The 14,253-nt window shown below is 32.6% G+C and overlaps 1 protein-coding gene and 1 long non-coding RNA gene across 3 annotated transcripts in view; both read left to right on the forward strand.

Annotated features, from left to right (window-relative positions):
• Positions 1–291: 291 nt before the first annotated feature.
• LOC134232823 (uncharacterized) lies at positions 292–6,181 on the forward strand. The gene is made up of 3 exons (XM_062714799.1): positions 292–431; positions 5,180–5,530; positions 5,811–6,181. The coding sequence occupies exons 1-3, from the start codon at positions 389–391 to the stop codon at positions 6,179–6,181; spliced, it is 765 nt and encodes a 254-aa protein (XP_062570783.1). The 5' UTR covers positions 292–388.
• A 6,480-nt stretch (positions 6,182–12,661) lies between these two features.
• LOC134232832 (uncharacterized) overlaps positions 12,662–14,253 on the forward strand; it is a 29,915-nt gene continuing 28,323 nt past the window's right edge. Inside the window, exons 1-3 of one of the 2 annotated variants that reach the window (XR_009984862.1) lie at positions 12,662–12,901; positions 13,153–13,246; positions 13,625–13,705. This is a non-coding gene — a long non-coding RNA (uncharacterized LOC134232832). The remainder of the gene's footprint in view (positions 12,902–13,152; positions 13,247–13,624; positions 13,706–14,253) is intronic. The other variant, XR_009984861.1, reaches the window with a different exon arrangement.

Genomic DNA, 14,253 nt, shown 5'->3' on the forward strand with positions numbered 1-14,253 from the left:
TTTAGAAATTGTTCATTTGATATATCTGTAGTGGTCTCTGTAAGTACAGTATCATGGTATGGTTTTAAAATATCTTCAGAAAAGGCATTTGTCTGAACGAGGAAGCAAAAACAAGGTTAAAGTAAATGTTTGTTTTTGACCCAGTGTAAGCTGTTATAAAGATAAAACACCTCGCTTGGTAGCCATGATTAGAACTCGCCAGGTAACATTGATAGGATATCTATATTCAATAAATATGCAGTAAGTGTACGTTGACCCTCGTGTAATCAGAACTTTTATCATTAGTAATTCTTGTGCATGCAATTGTAAAGATCATGTGGGTCACCAAAGAAAAATATGTGTAAATTGAAAGCGTCAAAGTCTATGCTGTGTTTACAATGAAAAGGAAATGGAGATTTACTTCATACTGGTTGCCAGTTTTCTTAGCTCTGGTAAGAATAGTTATTTGTATTTCAAGTATAACGGTGTATCATGACATATACAATCGATCTAGATTCCAGTATTAAACAGAGTACCGACTACATAATGGATTCTTTTTGAAAACTTGTAGACAAAAAGTATTACACATATACATGTATACGGTTTCTATTTTAGAATATCTTTGATTGTTTGTTGTTGAACGTCCCTCTCAAGAATCTTTCTCTCAAATGGAGATGCCATCACTTGCTACAAATATTGATCTATACACGGCTCTTAGGGACATGTACCAAAGAGGTATCTTTTTGTGCCAACACCTATTGTGACTATGGACGTTGGTTTATATGATCTCATCCGAAGGACCGCTAAATCTTTGTTATTTCTCAAACAAGAGGCCCATGGGCCACATCGCTCACCTGAGTAACTTGGGTGATGCAGATCTTTTTAAAAGATTTGTTCTACATATATTTCTATGTAAAACTTGGATTCCCCATTGTGGCCCCGCCCTACACCCGAGGGTCATGATTTTAACAATTTAAAAATCTACACTACTCAAGGATGCTTCCACATAAGTTTCAGCTTTCCTGGCCTAGTGGTTCTTGAAAAGAAGATTTTCAAAGAGTTGTTCAATAAACTCTATGTAAAACTTGGATTCCCTATTGTGGCCCCACCCTATCCCCGTGGGTCATGATTTTAACAATTTAATATTAACACTACTAAAGTATGCTCCCACATAAGTTTCAGCTTTACTGGCCGAGTGGTTCTTGAGAAGAAGATTTTCAAAGATTTGTTCTATATATTTCTATGTAAAACTTGGATTCCCTATCGTGGCCCGGCCTAACCTCGGGGGTCATGATTTTAAGAATTTAATATCTATACTACCCAAGATTGCTTCCACATAAATTTCAGCTTTCCTGGCCCAGTGCTTCTTGAGAAGAAGATTTTTAAAGATTTGTTCTATATATTTCTAAGTAATATTTGGATTCCCTATTGTGGCCCCGCCCTAACCTCGGGCGTCATGATTTTAACAATTTAATATCTACACTACCCAAGGATGCTTTCACTTTAGTTTCAGCTTTCCTGGCCAAGTGGTTCTTGAGAAGAAATGTTTTAAAAGATTTGTTCTATATATTTCTATGTAAAATTTGGATTCCCTATTGTGGCCATACCCTACCCCTGGGGGTCATGATTTTATCAATTTCATATCTATACTACCCAAGGATGCTTCCACATAAGTTTCAGCTTTCCTGGCCCAGTGGTTCTTGAGAAGAAGATTTTTAAAGATTTGTTCTATATATTTCTATGTAAAACTTGAATTCCCTATTGTGGCCCCGCCCTACCCCCAGGGATCATGATTTTAACAATTTAAGACTGCGCCTTGTATTTCCTACAAATATACATCAACCATTGCATCCAAGCTTTTCAATTACAAAACTACTTTACATGGCCTGGATATCGACTATCTGAAAAATAATTCCCTTTCGTGTTCATGTTCTTCTTCGCCCTATAACTATAGTCCTGCTGGACACGTTATTACAGGTGACGTAAATATAGTTCGTAATGAGGACCTTAGATCACTTATTTTAAAAGGTCCTAAATATAGGGAACCCCGATCCTTCAACTGGCGTCGGAATTTCATAAATATTATGGATTCTGTTGAAAATTACGCCAGACGATGGGCTAGATATGAAAAAGAAGACATTGACACCTTGTCAGAATGGATTAAATGTATCAGATCCATGTTAAAGTCACGTATTAAAAGATTGAGGGGCAAAATGAAACCATCTATCCTTCTGTGTTCAATAAACCAGAAGTGAAAAAAGAATTAGATAGATTACACGATCAGTACGTACTGGTTCCTGCCGACAAAGCAGGTAACAACATTGTCTTCGTTTGTAAGGCTCATTATATAAATTGCATTTTAGAAGAACTTGGATTTAATTCTACAAGTGGTAATCCTACTTATACATATACTACTCTTTCTAAGGAAGAAATTCTTCAAAATCACCTGTCAGTTTTGAATACTTTTAATATTCCACAGAGCCAAAATGAATTTGAACTACCTTATATATATTGGATTCCAAAACTTCATAAGAATCCTTACAAACAAAGATACATTGCAGGTTCCAGTAAATGTTCAACCAAGCCTCTTTCCTTACTTCTCACTAAAATATTGACAGTAGTGAAGGAAAAACTTCAAGAGTACTGTACAACTATATATTCAAGAAGTGGTGTAAATCAGATGTGGATACTTAAAAATTCTAAAGAACTTTTGGACAATTTGAAATTACAAGACTTTACAAAAATCAACAGCATAAAAACTTACGACTTTTCAACTTTATACACAACAATTCCACACGACAAATTAAAATCCAGGCTCTTTGATATCATTGACAGCTGCTTCTTCAACAAAAATGGAACTCGTAAGTTTACTTACCTCGTCATTAGTCATTTGAAGAATCATTTTGTTAAAACAGATTCTGATTGCACACATAAGTACTCTGGAGTTGACATCAAGAAGATGCTTGAGTTTCTGATTGACAATATCTATGTGGTTTTTGGAGACCAGGTATTCCAACAATCTATTGGAATCCCCATGGGTACAAATTGCTCTCCCTTATTTTTATATTCATATGAAGCAGAATTTATGCAAAATCTTTTACGTGAAAAGAAAAAAAACCACTTGTTGTGGCCTTCAACTCGAAATTTAGATATATCGACGACGTATTGTCAATTAATAATGATAATTTCCATTCCTACGTCGACACGATATATCCTGGTGAGCTTGAGATAAACGATACCACAGAGTCCGACACTTCTGCTTCATACTTGGATATTTTACTTGAAAAAGACACAAATGGTAATCTAACAACCAAGCTATATGATAAACGTGATGGCTTTAACTTTTCTATCGTCAACTTCCTTTACTTATGCAGCAATATACCATTGTCACCTGTAAACGGAGTTTATCTATCTCAGTTGATTCGATACGCTAGAGCATGCTCTACGTATGAGCAATTTCTTAAACGAGGTAAATTATTTACAAGCAAGTTGATGAAACAAGAAAAACAACAGTCTCGTTTAAAGTCATCATTTCGTAAATTCTATGGTCGATACAATGACCTTGTCAGCAAATACAATTTATCATTGAATGTAATGCTGACTGACGTTTTTCATACCAATTGTTAGACCAATACTTATACACTGAATTGACCACGGATTTTTTCCTTTATTTCCTGATTATGACAACGAGCACGCGGCGGGTGTGACCGGTCAGCAGGGGATGCTCACTCCTCCATGGCACCTGATCCCACCTCTGATGTTTCGAAGGTCCGTGTTTGCTCTGCTCTTATTTTGTATATTTGTTTAATGGACGTTGAGATTGAATACTGTTCGTTATTTCCATATCCTTCTTCACTACCCCAGGATGTTTCCACATAAATTTCAGCTTTTTCTGGCCCAGTGGTTCTTGAGAAGAAGATTTTTTAAGTACCCCACCCTAATTTCGTATTTTCTTGATTATCTCCCCTTGGAAGGGGTCTTGGCCCTCGATTTTAACAATTTAAGATCCCCTTTACCCAAAAATGCTTTGTACCAAGTTTTGTTAAAATTGGCCCAGTGGTTCTTGAGAAGAAGTTGAAAATTTGAAAAGTTTACAGACGGACGGACGGACGGACAGACGACGGGTAATCAGAAAAGCTCACTTGAGCTTTCAGCTCAGGTGAGCTAAAAAGGGCAAAATTATACCCCTGTCAAAATAATTATCCAGTTTTATCTGAGTTGTACACCGAATTTATAAGATCGATCAGAAATAAAACATTCCAAATTAATTAACTTTTAGCATCTTCATATTTTTTAAAAAACTAAATAGGTACAAGAAGGTCATGTTATTTTGATAAAAAGTAAGAAGGTTACTACTTTCATCTTATGTAGAAGAATAAATGAATCTAAAAGATATGTAAAGTAATTTTGAGAAGTACACATTTTCAATGACAATTTTATTACTGATATATTCATTTTTATTACTGTACTCCAAACCAAGGTTTAATACCTCTTAACTTTTGTAGGGGGTTGAAGCTTTTTGATAATCCACTTTCATTTGCTAACATAAATCAAAATTGAAACTACAATTAACCTGACCTATTTTCTATTTAATGACATGATTTGCAATGGTATACATTGAAGTGGTGTCAAGAAATTTAACCATATATAATATTCTTAACAATGCTGAAAACATGCTTCCTATAAAAGATATAAAACGAGTTGTTAATCAATCGAATGATCCATTGTTCTGAGACCCTGACTCTGCCTCTGCAATTTTCAGAGATCCGTTTTTATCCTCAATCGACATACATATATCTGTATTGTTTTAAGATTTTACTGATCGATCACTTTATCATAATAAAATGAAAGAGGGGAGGGTGAGGTTTTTTTTTTCAAAAGGGGGGAGGGATGAAGGCGAAAAAAGTTAAAACGTACTTTGTACACATACATTTAGTTAAATAACCGAATTTCTTTTTATATTACATTAAATTAGCCTTTCACCTTACATTTTCTGTAGTAAAATCACGACAAAAAATTGGAACTTTCTTATTTCTCTTTCTTTTTGCAAATCCAAAGGGGGGAGCGGGTTGCAACCCCCGACACCCCCCCCCCCCTCTGGATCCACCACTGTATTATTAATATTGTTTGAATATAAAACAGTTTACAACAATTATTTTAATCATAGAATTTCGACCATATGTTATTTCTTCATTTTCAGCACTATGTGAGCACATTACATCCAAATGCCATGGAAACAACTACATGAATTCTATATGTCCCAACTCCTCAGAGGTTATTGTCATCAAACAACTACAGTATGGAGCAAAATTAAATGGCGAAAACTGTCCTCAGAATGAGCAGCATAACAATAATACGTGTTGTTCACATGAGTATACTGACTGTTTAAAAGATGTGACTGATTATGCCAATAAATATTTATATTTTTCTCGCTTGTCTGGACAAAATGGTATTTCACAAAATACAGCCACACCCTGGATCCGAATGGAATGTGGAAATCGCACTTACCCCTACTCTGACTATGTTCAGGTGGTGTTTGATTGTACTAAAGGTAATTGTATGACATATAAATTTATTTGTCTATTACAACTTATAATCACCTTCAATCAATCGAGTTTAAGCATGAAAAAATTCCTTCTTTGAATCCGTTAAAGAATTCCTGTGAAGATGAATACTTTAAAAAAAAATCCAAATTTACAAATGAAAAACACGTTCGGTGCATATAAACGTACCATACATATACAAGAAGTCATACAGATTCGTTGCACATCAACAATAATTATTTCGTGGAAACTTAAATTATTTTGATAATTTTAACTTGTGTTTTTCAGTTTCAGAAATCAAGAACTTATGTGACTATCAGAAAATGACCTCAACAAATGGAGGATTGTATCTCCACAGGGAACAACATTTAAACATTAAAAATACCTGTGAATGCATGATCATATCATCAGAGAGTTCTACAATCAACGTATTTGCCGTTGACTTGAGATTGCAGCCACAGTACCCTGTTAATGAAAACCTCACTGGGGACTGTACAAATGCAACAAATATACTGAAAATTAGTGATAACATCAATATGACAAGCATTGAATGTGAAAATGACACCATTTATGGAGAACTTGAAAAATTATATTCTTCATCCGAAAATTCTATCAATATATCATACTCAGAAAACGGGAAAGAGCCTCAAAGCGTTTGAATATTCGTTAATTGTAAAGTTTACATACTAGTATTTTACAATTGAATTTTATTAATTAGATCTTTCTCATTTCTGCTTTCTTTTCGAATGGAATATATCTTAATACTATTGATTCTTAGTTTACATATTCCTCTTGCATGATTTACATGTACCTTAATTGAAATCAAGAATTTTATGAAATGAATACATTCTTTGTCTAACCAGCAAAGGGGTTTTTGAAATTGAATGCAATCCAAGACTCTTGACTACAACTTCGACAACAAAATCAACAACAGCAGGGACAAACAAAAATTCGAATCCACTTGTGACGACATCCGGTAATCAATGAAATAGTCACAAAAATAAATCTACACATTCTTCAAGACCATTGGAAAGCGTCTTTTGCTTCTTTCCGAGCACCGAGGACATTATTTATAAACAGCCCTCTTACTAACTTTATATTAATCCAAACACTTCTTTCTTTTACTCATTTTCAGGTTCTAAAAATTCAGATTCTAATGTTATCGAAACTGGACCTTCGGCTAGAGATTAGATTCCTTTCATGAAACTATACTGCTAAATTTGAAAGAATGATTAATTATTAAACAAAAATATTTTAATGCTGTTATTCGAAATACATCTATTAAAATGTGTTTGTGTTTACTTTTTGTTTTTTTCAGTAAGAGAGAGGACCATACAAAATACGGCATTATACTGCGTCATAGGGGTGCATGGCCGCTATAGCGGCCATATTGATAATCTCGGCCAGGTTTTTCATTCGTAGAAACAGAAAGTTATTATATCAACCACTATATATATGTAATGCAGGTAGTATTAAAGAAAATTAATTACTTACATCGTTGGTTTCAAAATATAACCTTGAAAGATTGAATTAAAAATCACAGAAGTAAAACGCCCATTTTCAACAAATGCTATATACATTGTTATTTGTTAAAATATTTTTCATTAATTGGAAATATCCTATATAAGATGATTTAAGCAATGGAAAATGTCCATATAATTACGTATTTTTAAATTTCCCGCCTTTTAGGTCAGCAGAGCAACAAAGAAAATATCAAAAAGTACACGAATCAAGACTCAGTCAATCCGACTCCTCCGTTTTAACACTGGAAAAATTACCCAGGGAAACCCCAACACACTTTTCTGCAGGTTCAGAGGACCATTTGTATTAACAAATTGAAAGTTTTAATATTAAGGCTCTATGTAACTTTTAATCATTATGTTACATCCATCATTCTTAGAAGAGGAGACTCTTTGTAACATTGTATATACAGTTTTTTTTTCAGAGTTTTGGTAAGAGCAGAAATGAATTAATGTTGTATTTGAACAAATAGATGTGATCTACATGTAAAAGTTTGCAGTTTTTGTTACATGCATTTAGAGTTACAATTCAATGAACAACGTGCATGTTATTCGAATATCATAAAATTATGTGTGTCAATCACTTGTTTTATTACCAATTTTTCCTTCATGTACTGTATTTGCAGGAAAGTAATGCTTCATACATGCATCTTTTATCTTTGAATGCTGCATTTCAAATTCTACAAGTCTAGCTAGGAACCAAAAAGATTTAGCGATGCTTCTTATTTCAGTTTCTTGTTCAGTTGTTTTTCAAAAGCAACATATCCCGTATAGTTTTTGTTTGATTTTAAAAACATTTTTCTGTAGGAAGAGTGGCATAAAGAAATTGTTGCAGACAGGTGACACTTTACCATTTCATCTTTTTTCTGGCATCGAGATTTTTGGACTTTGGGCCTAGAAAGGACTTTGTCCGGTAAAGATAACGTTAAGCTTATGTCTAAACCCTGATTTAAATACACTAAGAACATACTTCTCTATATATGTACATGTATACATGTTTTTTTTACGAGTGGCGTTGTGTTTCTATTTGAAAATACACATAGAATTATCTTTGAGAATAACTTAAAACAAAAATACGTGATATCGATAGACGTTCTATTACTGCAATACAAAATAAATAAATATATTTTGTCTTTTCCAAAAATATTTTAAAATATCTATTTTGCAGAGAAATTATAAAATCTCTTTTTATGCCCCGTTATACAATATTCGTGGGTATATAGTATTTGCACAGTTCGTCCGTCTGTATAGCTAGCTGTCTATTAAAGTTTTTCCGCTAGAACTTTAACCTTGCCCATAACTTTTGTTTGGTTGTCAGTGTATTTCTTTGGACACCAATACATTTGACCATTTGACTGACTTTTAGTTTGACTCACTTTTACAAAAAATTACCAAACTTTACTGTTTAATTAGAGTTGGTGCTAGGGTTTTCATATTTTAACATATGTATTTATTATGACAAAATCTTTCCATGAATTAAAGATGTTTTGACATGTACCAGGTAAATAGGTTAAAAACGGTCAGATTATAGATTTCAGAAATTACATGACTCTAAATTGTTGTTCTATAAAATTAATTATGTCAATTTTTCGCCCCTGTGATTTTGTTTCAATACAAAACTATGGAACGCCAGCATTGCCTTATAGCATAAAACTATGCATTCATTATGTCAATCTATCAGTACGTGATGTGAACATACATGTATCTTTACGTTATATCATTTTTTATGGGGTAATGTAAAAATATCTTTTCATCATGTCAATGCTGCATTACATGAAGTGAACACATTCTTCCATTATGTCGGCACTTGATAACTTGAAGACCAAAGTTCATTATGTGAAGTGAAAATATGTTAACATTGTGTTAAAACTTAATTACGTGAAATGAATGTTTCCTTTGGAAGAGGACTTGGCCCTTCATTTGAATAAACTTTGATTCCATTAACCAAAGAATACTTTATGGCAAGTTTGTTGAAAATCCCTTGTTTTTGTTTTAAAAGTTTCATGATCTTTTTTCCATTCACCCCCTTTATATTCAATTCCTGTCAACATCTGCCAAAATTTTAATCTACCTTAATTATAATGATAGCTCCACTTAAAGCCATATATGGCGTAACTGATCAAGAAAAATATTTTTGAAAAATACAAAATTAAGTAAAGAAAAAAGTTAAAACATTTAAATTAAAACTTTTCATACAATTCTGAACACGGAGAACACCTCATTTCAACTAAAAATACGATTTTATCACCTCTGTTATGTGTAATTTAAATCTTTAATATTTTCTTCAGAGTCGGAGAAAATTCCGAGAGTCCTAATTAAATCGTGATATCTTTACAACGCAATTGACTTAGATTTTGTAATTTACGGAAAAGTTCTATCTTTATATAAAGTAATGATACAAATAATAAGTTCTTATAATTTTAATCTAATAATTTTCACTGTACATACGCCATATATGGCTTTAATTGACAGGTATTTATTTTTTTAAAATTTATGGACATGTAATAAAAAATGTAATAATCAGTATTGATGTTATGTCTCATGCATCAGGGACATCTGTACCTTTAGGACATATCTAGCTCTATATGTAATTAGTCCCCTACCGGTGAAACCGGGGGGGGGGGGGGCTATAGGTGTCCTCTGCGTCCGTCCGTCTGTCTGTCCCCGTCAGTCTGTCCCACTTGGTTTTCCGCACTTTTTTTCTAAACGCTTGCTGATATTGAGCTGAATTTTGGTACATGAGTGTATCTTAATGAGTTACAAATCAAGTTTGAATTTCGTTTCGCTTCATTGATTTTTGACAGAATTATGGCATTTTGAATATTTTTCATTTCCACTTGGTTTTACGCACTTTTTTCCCTAAACGCTTGCAGATTTTGAGCTGTGAGTGTATCTTAATGAGATACAGATCAAGTTTGAATGTCGTTTTGCTTCAGTGATTTTTGACAGAATTATGGCATTTTGAATATTTTTTTTTTCATAATCGCTTAATTAAGATCGGGTTCGAATGCGCTAACTTCCGATTGTCGACAAAAATATGAAGCGAGGAAAAGACGATGGATAAATGAGGTGAATTGTCGTCTTAATGCATATTATTTTATTAGATTTTAAGGCATTTACAAATTGAAAATCTTTCAGTTTAACCTTGGTCATGACTTTTGCACATTAAAAAATGACATCCTGATAAAAAGGGGAACCCGGTAGGGGACATGTATTGCTTATACAATACTCTCAGAATGCTTGTTGAATTTGTTTTGTTATAAAACTTTGTGTCCAAGGGGCCGATCAAAAAATGGACCTTTCTGGAATTACAGTGTGAAATTTCAAAACAAGGGATGTTGATATAGAAAAACAATAAGTAATTCAATGTTTATTCCATAAAACAAACAGTAATAGGTAATTAATTTTCCAAATTGACCTGTGGTACCGGACCCTTTCCAAATGGGTGGAAAAAGAAATTGCTGATTGAATTTAACTAAAACACTGGTCCACTTGACCAGTGAATTTTATTCCCAAAAACTGTGAATTGTCACCAAGCCCATCATCAACAATGACACTAACATGAATGTTTAATTTTATTACTAGGAAAACAAGCAGCAAGCAATAGAAAACAACACACAGAAAGAAAAACAGCAGATTAGACAATTTAGTTGTTAACATCTATGATTTGTAAATTTCTTGTTTTTTTAAACAATATAGTTAAAGACAATTAGCAGTTACAGACTAAGACAATTTTTTTAAAACAAGGCATTTCTGACTCAATACCAAGAAAAAGAAATACATTAAAATAAAAAAAAAACACTGACAGTTTTTTCGGAGAATTATCAGTTTGACAAGAATTCAAGTGTGATATTGCTAAATTCATTATGACCATATTCCTTGAATTCTCTGCCTTCTGGATAGATTGAATAGTTAATATTATTAGTATTCATAAACAGTCTTCAAAAAACCCTGGGAGTTGGAATTGGAAGTGGGCAATTGGAAATTGCACACTTGCAAGCTTTAAGGCCATATAACATATATAAATTTTGAGGCCTAAGTCTCTTTATTCTCAAATAAAATTGTAAAAACACTTTATTCTGGAACTCATGTGCAAAGGAGGCACAAAATTAGTGTACAGATTGAAAAGAATATTTATGGTTAAACAATAATTTGATAGAAATGGATCTTGGATAATTTCTGGCATGAAAAGTCATACAAGAATAAGACTGCTCCATAAGTTTCAGGGCATGTTAATGTATTGGCTAACATAATCATGATAATTACTGGTTACTCCTGCCTGAAGGGAATGTACTAAAAAAAAGATTTGACGCGACGGCATAAGGTATTAGTCCTAGGGAGTAGCTCAGATATTTCAAGGAGTAGTCCTCAGATGGAGGGTATAGTAACATCTCAGGAATAGACAGTTTATGGTATAAATCTTAACCAATCTCATTGTTTTCCTACTATTGATATCAGTATAAACATTCAAAAAATTATATTATCTTCAATTAATATTTATAGACGTCAAGCTTTAGCGAATTTAATAAGCAACATTTTAAAGATCTCTACAAAGCAATATCCCAAGTCTAAAATATACTGGCTCAAGACCAATAGGCTTTAAGGTTTTCAAGCTTTGAAATATCATATTATTTTAAAACCTTAAGAGCCATTCTCTTTAAGCACCAAAATTTGATGGAAAGCCATAGTCACCGATTTTAATGAAACTTTGGCAAATTAATACATACTTCTAGTCAAGTATACTGGTATATGCAAAATGACGGGATGCTGCTGTTTCCATGGAAACCAGCAAGTCACTTTTGTCACATTTGCTATTATTTCCTTTATAATGTATGTGGCTGAAACTCATAAACGCAGCGACGTAATTCAACAAAACTAATCCTGTAAAAAGATTATAGATATATAAGTTAATCTTCAAAAAATTGGAGGTGTGTTATTTAAAATAAAGAAAATAAAGCCTTGTAAATTTGCTGTTTTTCAAGAGAGAAGTGCTAAATTTTATCAGGAGTTATTTCCCTTCGTGTAACTCATTTATGTTTCCTGTGAAAAAAAAGGAATGTTTTTTTTTGCCAGCAGAAGACTTTCAGATTGGTTTGCTGCTTCGTTTTTACTACAAATTCAACTTGTCAGAAGAAGTATTTAATTTGAATCAGTTGATATGATTGAATAAAAAGGACATAATACTAACAGAATGTGGTATTTTGCCGTCCAGTTCTGAAAATAGGGAAATTTGTTCCACACATTTTTCTCTGCCGTTGAAACAAAACAGTGACTGAGTGATGTACGAAGAAGAAATTTGGTGTCAATTGCCATTCCTTATTTTTAAAAAATCTGGTGAATCATAATTCATTCAATGAGAAGCAGAAATCCAACAGACTGATCCCAGTCAATGAACATTCTTTGTGGTATTTTGCCGTCCAGTTCTGAAAATAGGGAAATTTGTTCCACACATTTTTCTCTGCCGTTGAAACAAAACAGTGACTGAGTGATGTACGAAGAAGAAATTTGGTGTCAATTGCCATTCCTTATTTTTAAAAAATCTGGTGAATCATAATTCATTCCATGAGAAGCAGAAATCCAACAGACTGATTCCAGTCAATGAACATTGTTTGTGGTATTTTGCCGTCCAGTTCTGAAAATAGGGAAATTTGTTCCACACATTTTTCTCTGCCGTTGAAACAAAACAGTGACTGAGTGATGTACGAAGAAGAAATTTGGTGTCAATTGCCATTCCTTATTTTTAAAAAATCTGGTGAATCATAATTCATTCCATGAGAAGCAGAAATCCAACAGACTGATCCCAGTCAATGGTGTACTCAAAATACACAGAGGCTAGAGGACTTGTTCTTCCTGGAACCTGTGAGTATCAGCTGAGTATTGTACAGTCAGTGTTTACTAGTATGTACATGTATAGTAATAACAATTACATGATTAATGTTTAAGCAAATGTTAATATAAATTTTGATTTAAAAAATGGGTTAGGGATGCTTAAATTAATTTTAACAAACATATAGTAGTTTTAAAAAAAACTATATTAAAACAAGATTAGTATGAATGATATATCTTTTGATTATCTGCTCAAATAAACTTAATTCAATTTGAACTTTTAGTTCTATGCACCAGCCTGTCTCATGAAGTTAAATGCTCAAACAATATGAAGAGGATGAAAATCTAGCTGACAATCAAAACAGGAAATATGATCAGGTTTGTAATTTATTTTTCATTATGCAAACTATCATTCATAGTTTGATTTGTCATTTAGAAATTTCATAATAATAATAAACAGGTTAAAAGTAAACAGAAAAGAAATTGGAATAAAGATGTCTTTAATGAAAAAAAAAATTATACAAAACATCATCTAACAATGATTACAAGGTTACTGGTACATACGTGGTCCATTGGAAATATAGTAATCAAAAATAAATTATGTAATTTACACAGAATAATTTAATTTATTTGAATAAATGTTTTAGCATTATATATGTATTTTACAAAGTTCCAGGATAAACAATGTTATAACAGTAAACACTATGTTTTTGTCAATACAGTAGAAGCGGTGCTTATTGTGCTTATTTATTTTAGGCTCAGCCACATCTTAATGACCATAAAGAGCTACTTCATTCAAGGCCATGATATGTTATAACAGCTGATTCAATGAAAGAGGTACTACATATTGTAGATCTCCATTGTAGGAGGAAAGCCACACCAGAATTTTAATAGATCTTTTAAGACATCCATTTTAAACTATGCCTGTATCAGCCTTGTTAGACCTGGATATTATCTTTAAATTATATTATTCAATTTATATGGCAAGCCCTTTTACTATTTATTCGAAAAATAATTTTTTCTTTCAATTTGAGAGATATCTCTCTAGCCTATAGAGATATCTCTTTAGCCTATAGAGATATCTTTTTCACTAATAGAGATATCCCTTTAAACAAAAGAGATATCTATTTTTGAAAGAGAGATATCTCTTTTTGTAAGAGAGATATCTTTATAAGCTAGAGAGATATCTCTTCCAGCTAGAGAGATATCTCGTAAAGTAAGAGAGATATCTCTTTAACAAGTTTAAAAGAGATATCCCTCATAGTTAGAGATCTAGAGATATCTCTATAGATTTTCATAAAGAGATATCTTTCGAAGCTAAAGAGATAACTCTTTTAATGAAATAGATATCTCTTTTCAAATCACCCTTAAAACAACATAATTAA

The sequence above is a fragment of the Saccostrea cucullata genome, unplaced genomic scaffold (genome assembly GCF_032062105.1).
Source record: "Saccostrea cucullata isolate Sc308-1 unplaced genomic scaffold, CSIRO_AGI_Scuc_v1 ctg190, whole genome shotgun sequence".
Lineage (NCBI taxonomy): Eukaryota > Metazoa > Mollusca > Bivalvia > Ostreida > Ostreidae > Saccostrea > Saccostrea cuccullata.

Coding starts and splice junctions, on each gene's coding strand:
- LOC134232823 (XM_062714799.1), top strand. CDS start 389: ATGGAGATTTACTTCATACTGGTTGCCAGTTTTCTTAGCTCTG. Junction 432..5,179: donor TGCCAGTTTTCTTAGCTCTG/GTAAGAATAGTT, acceptor CTTCATTTTCAG/CACTATGTGAGCACATTACA. Junction 5,531..5,810: donor GGTGTTTGATTGTACTAAAG/GTAATTGTATGA, acceptor TGTGTTTTTCAG/TTTCAGAAATCAAGAACTTA.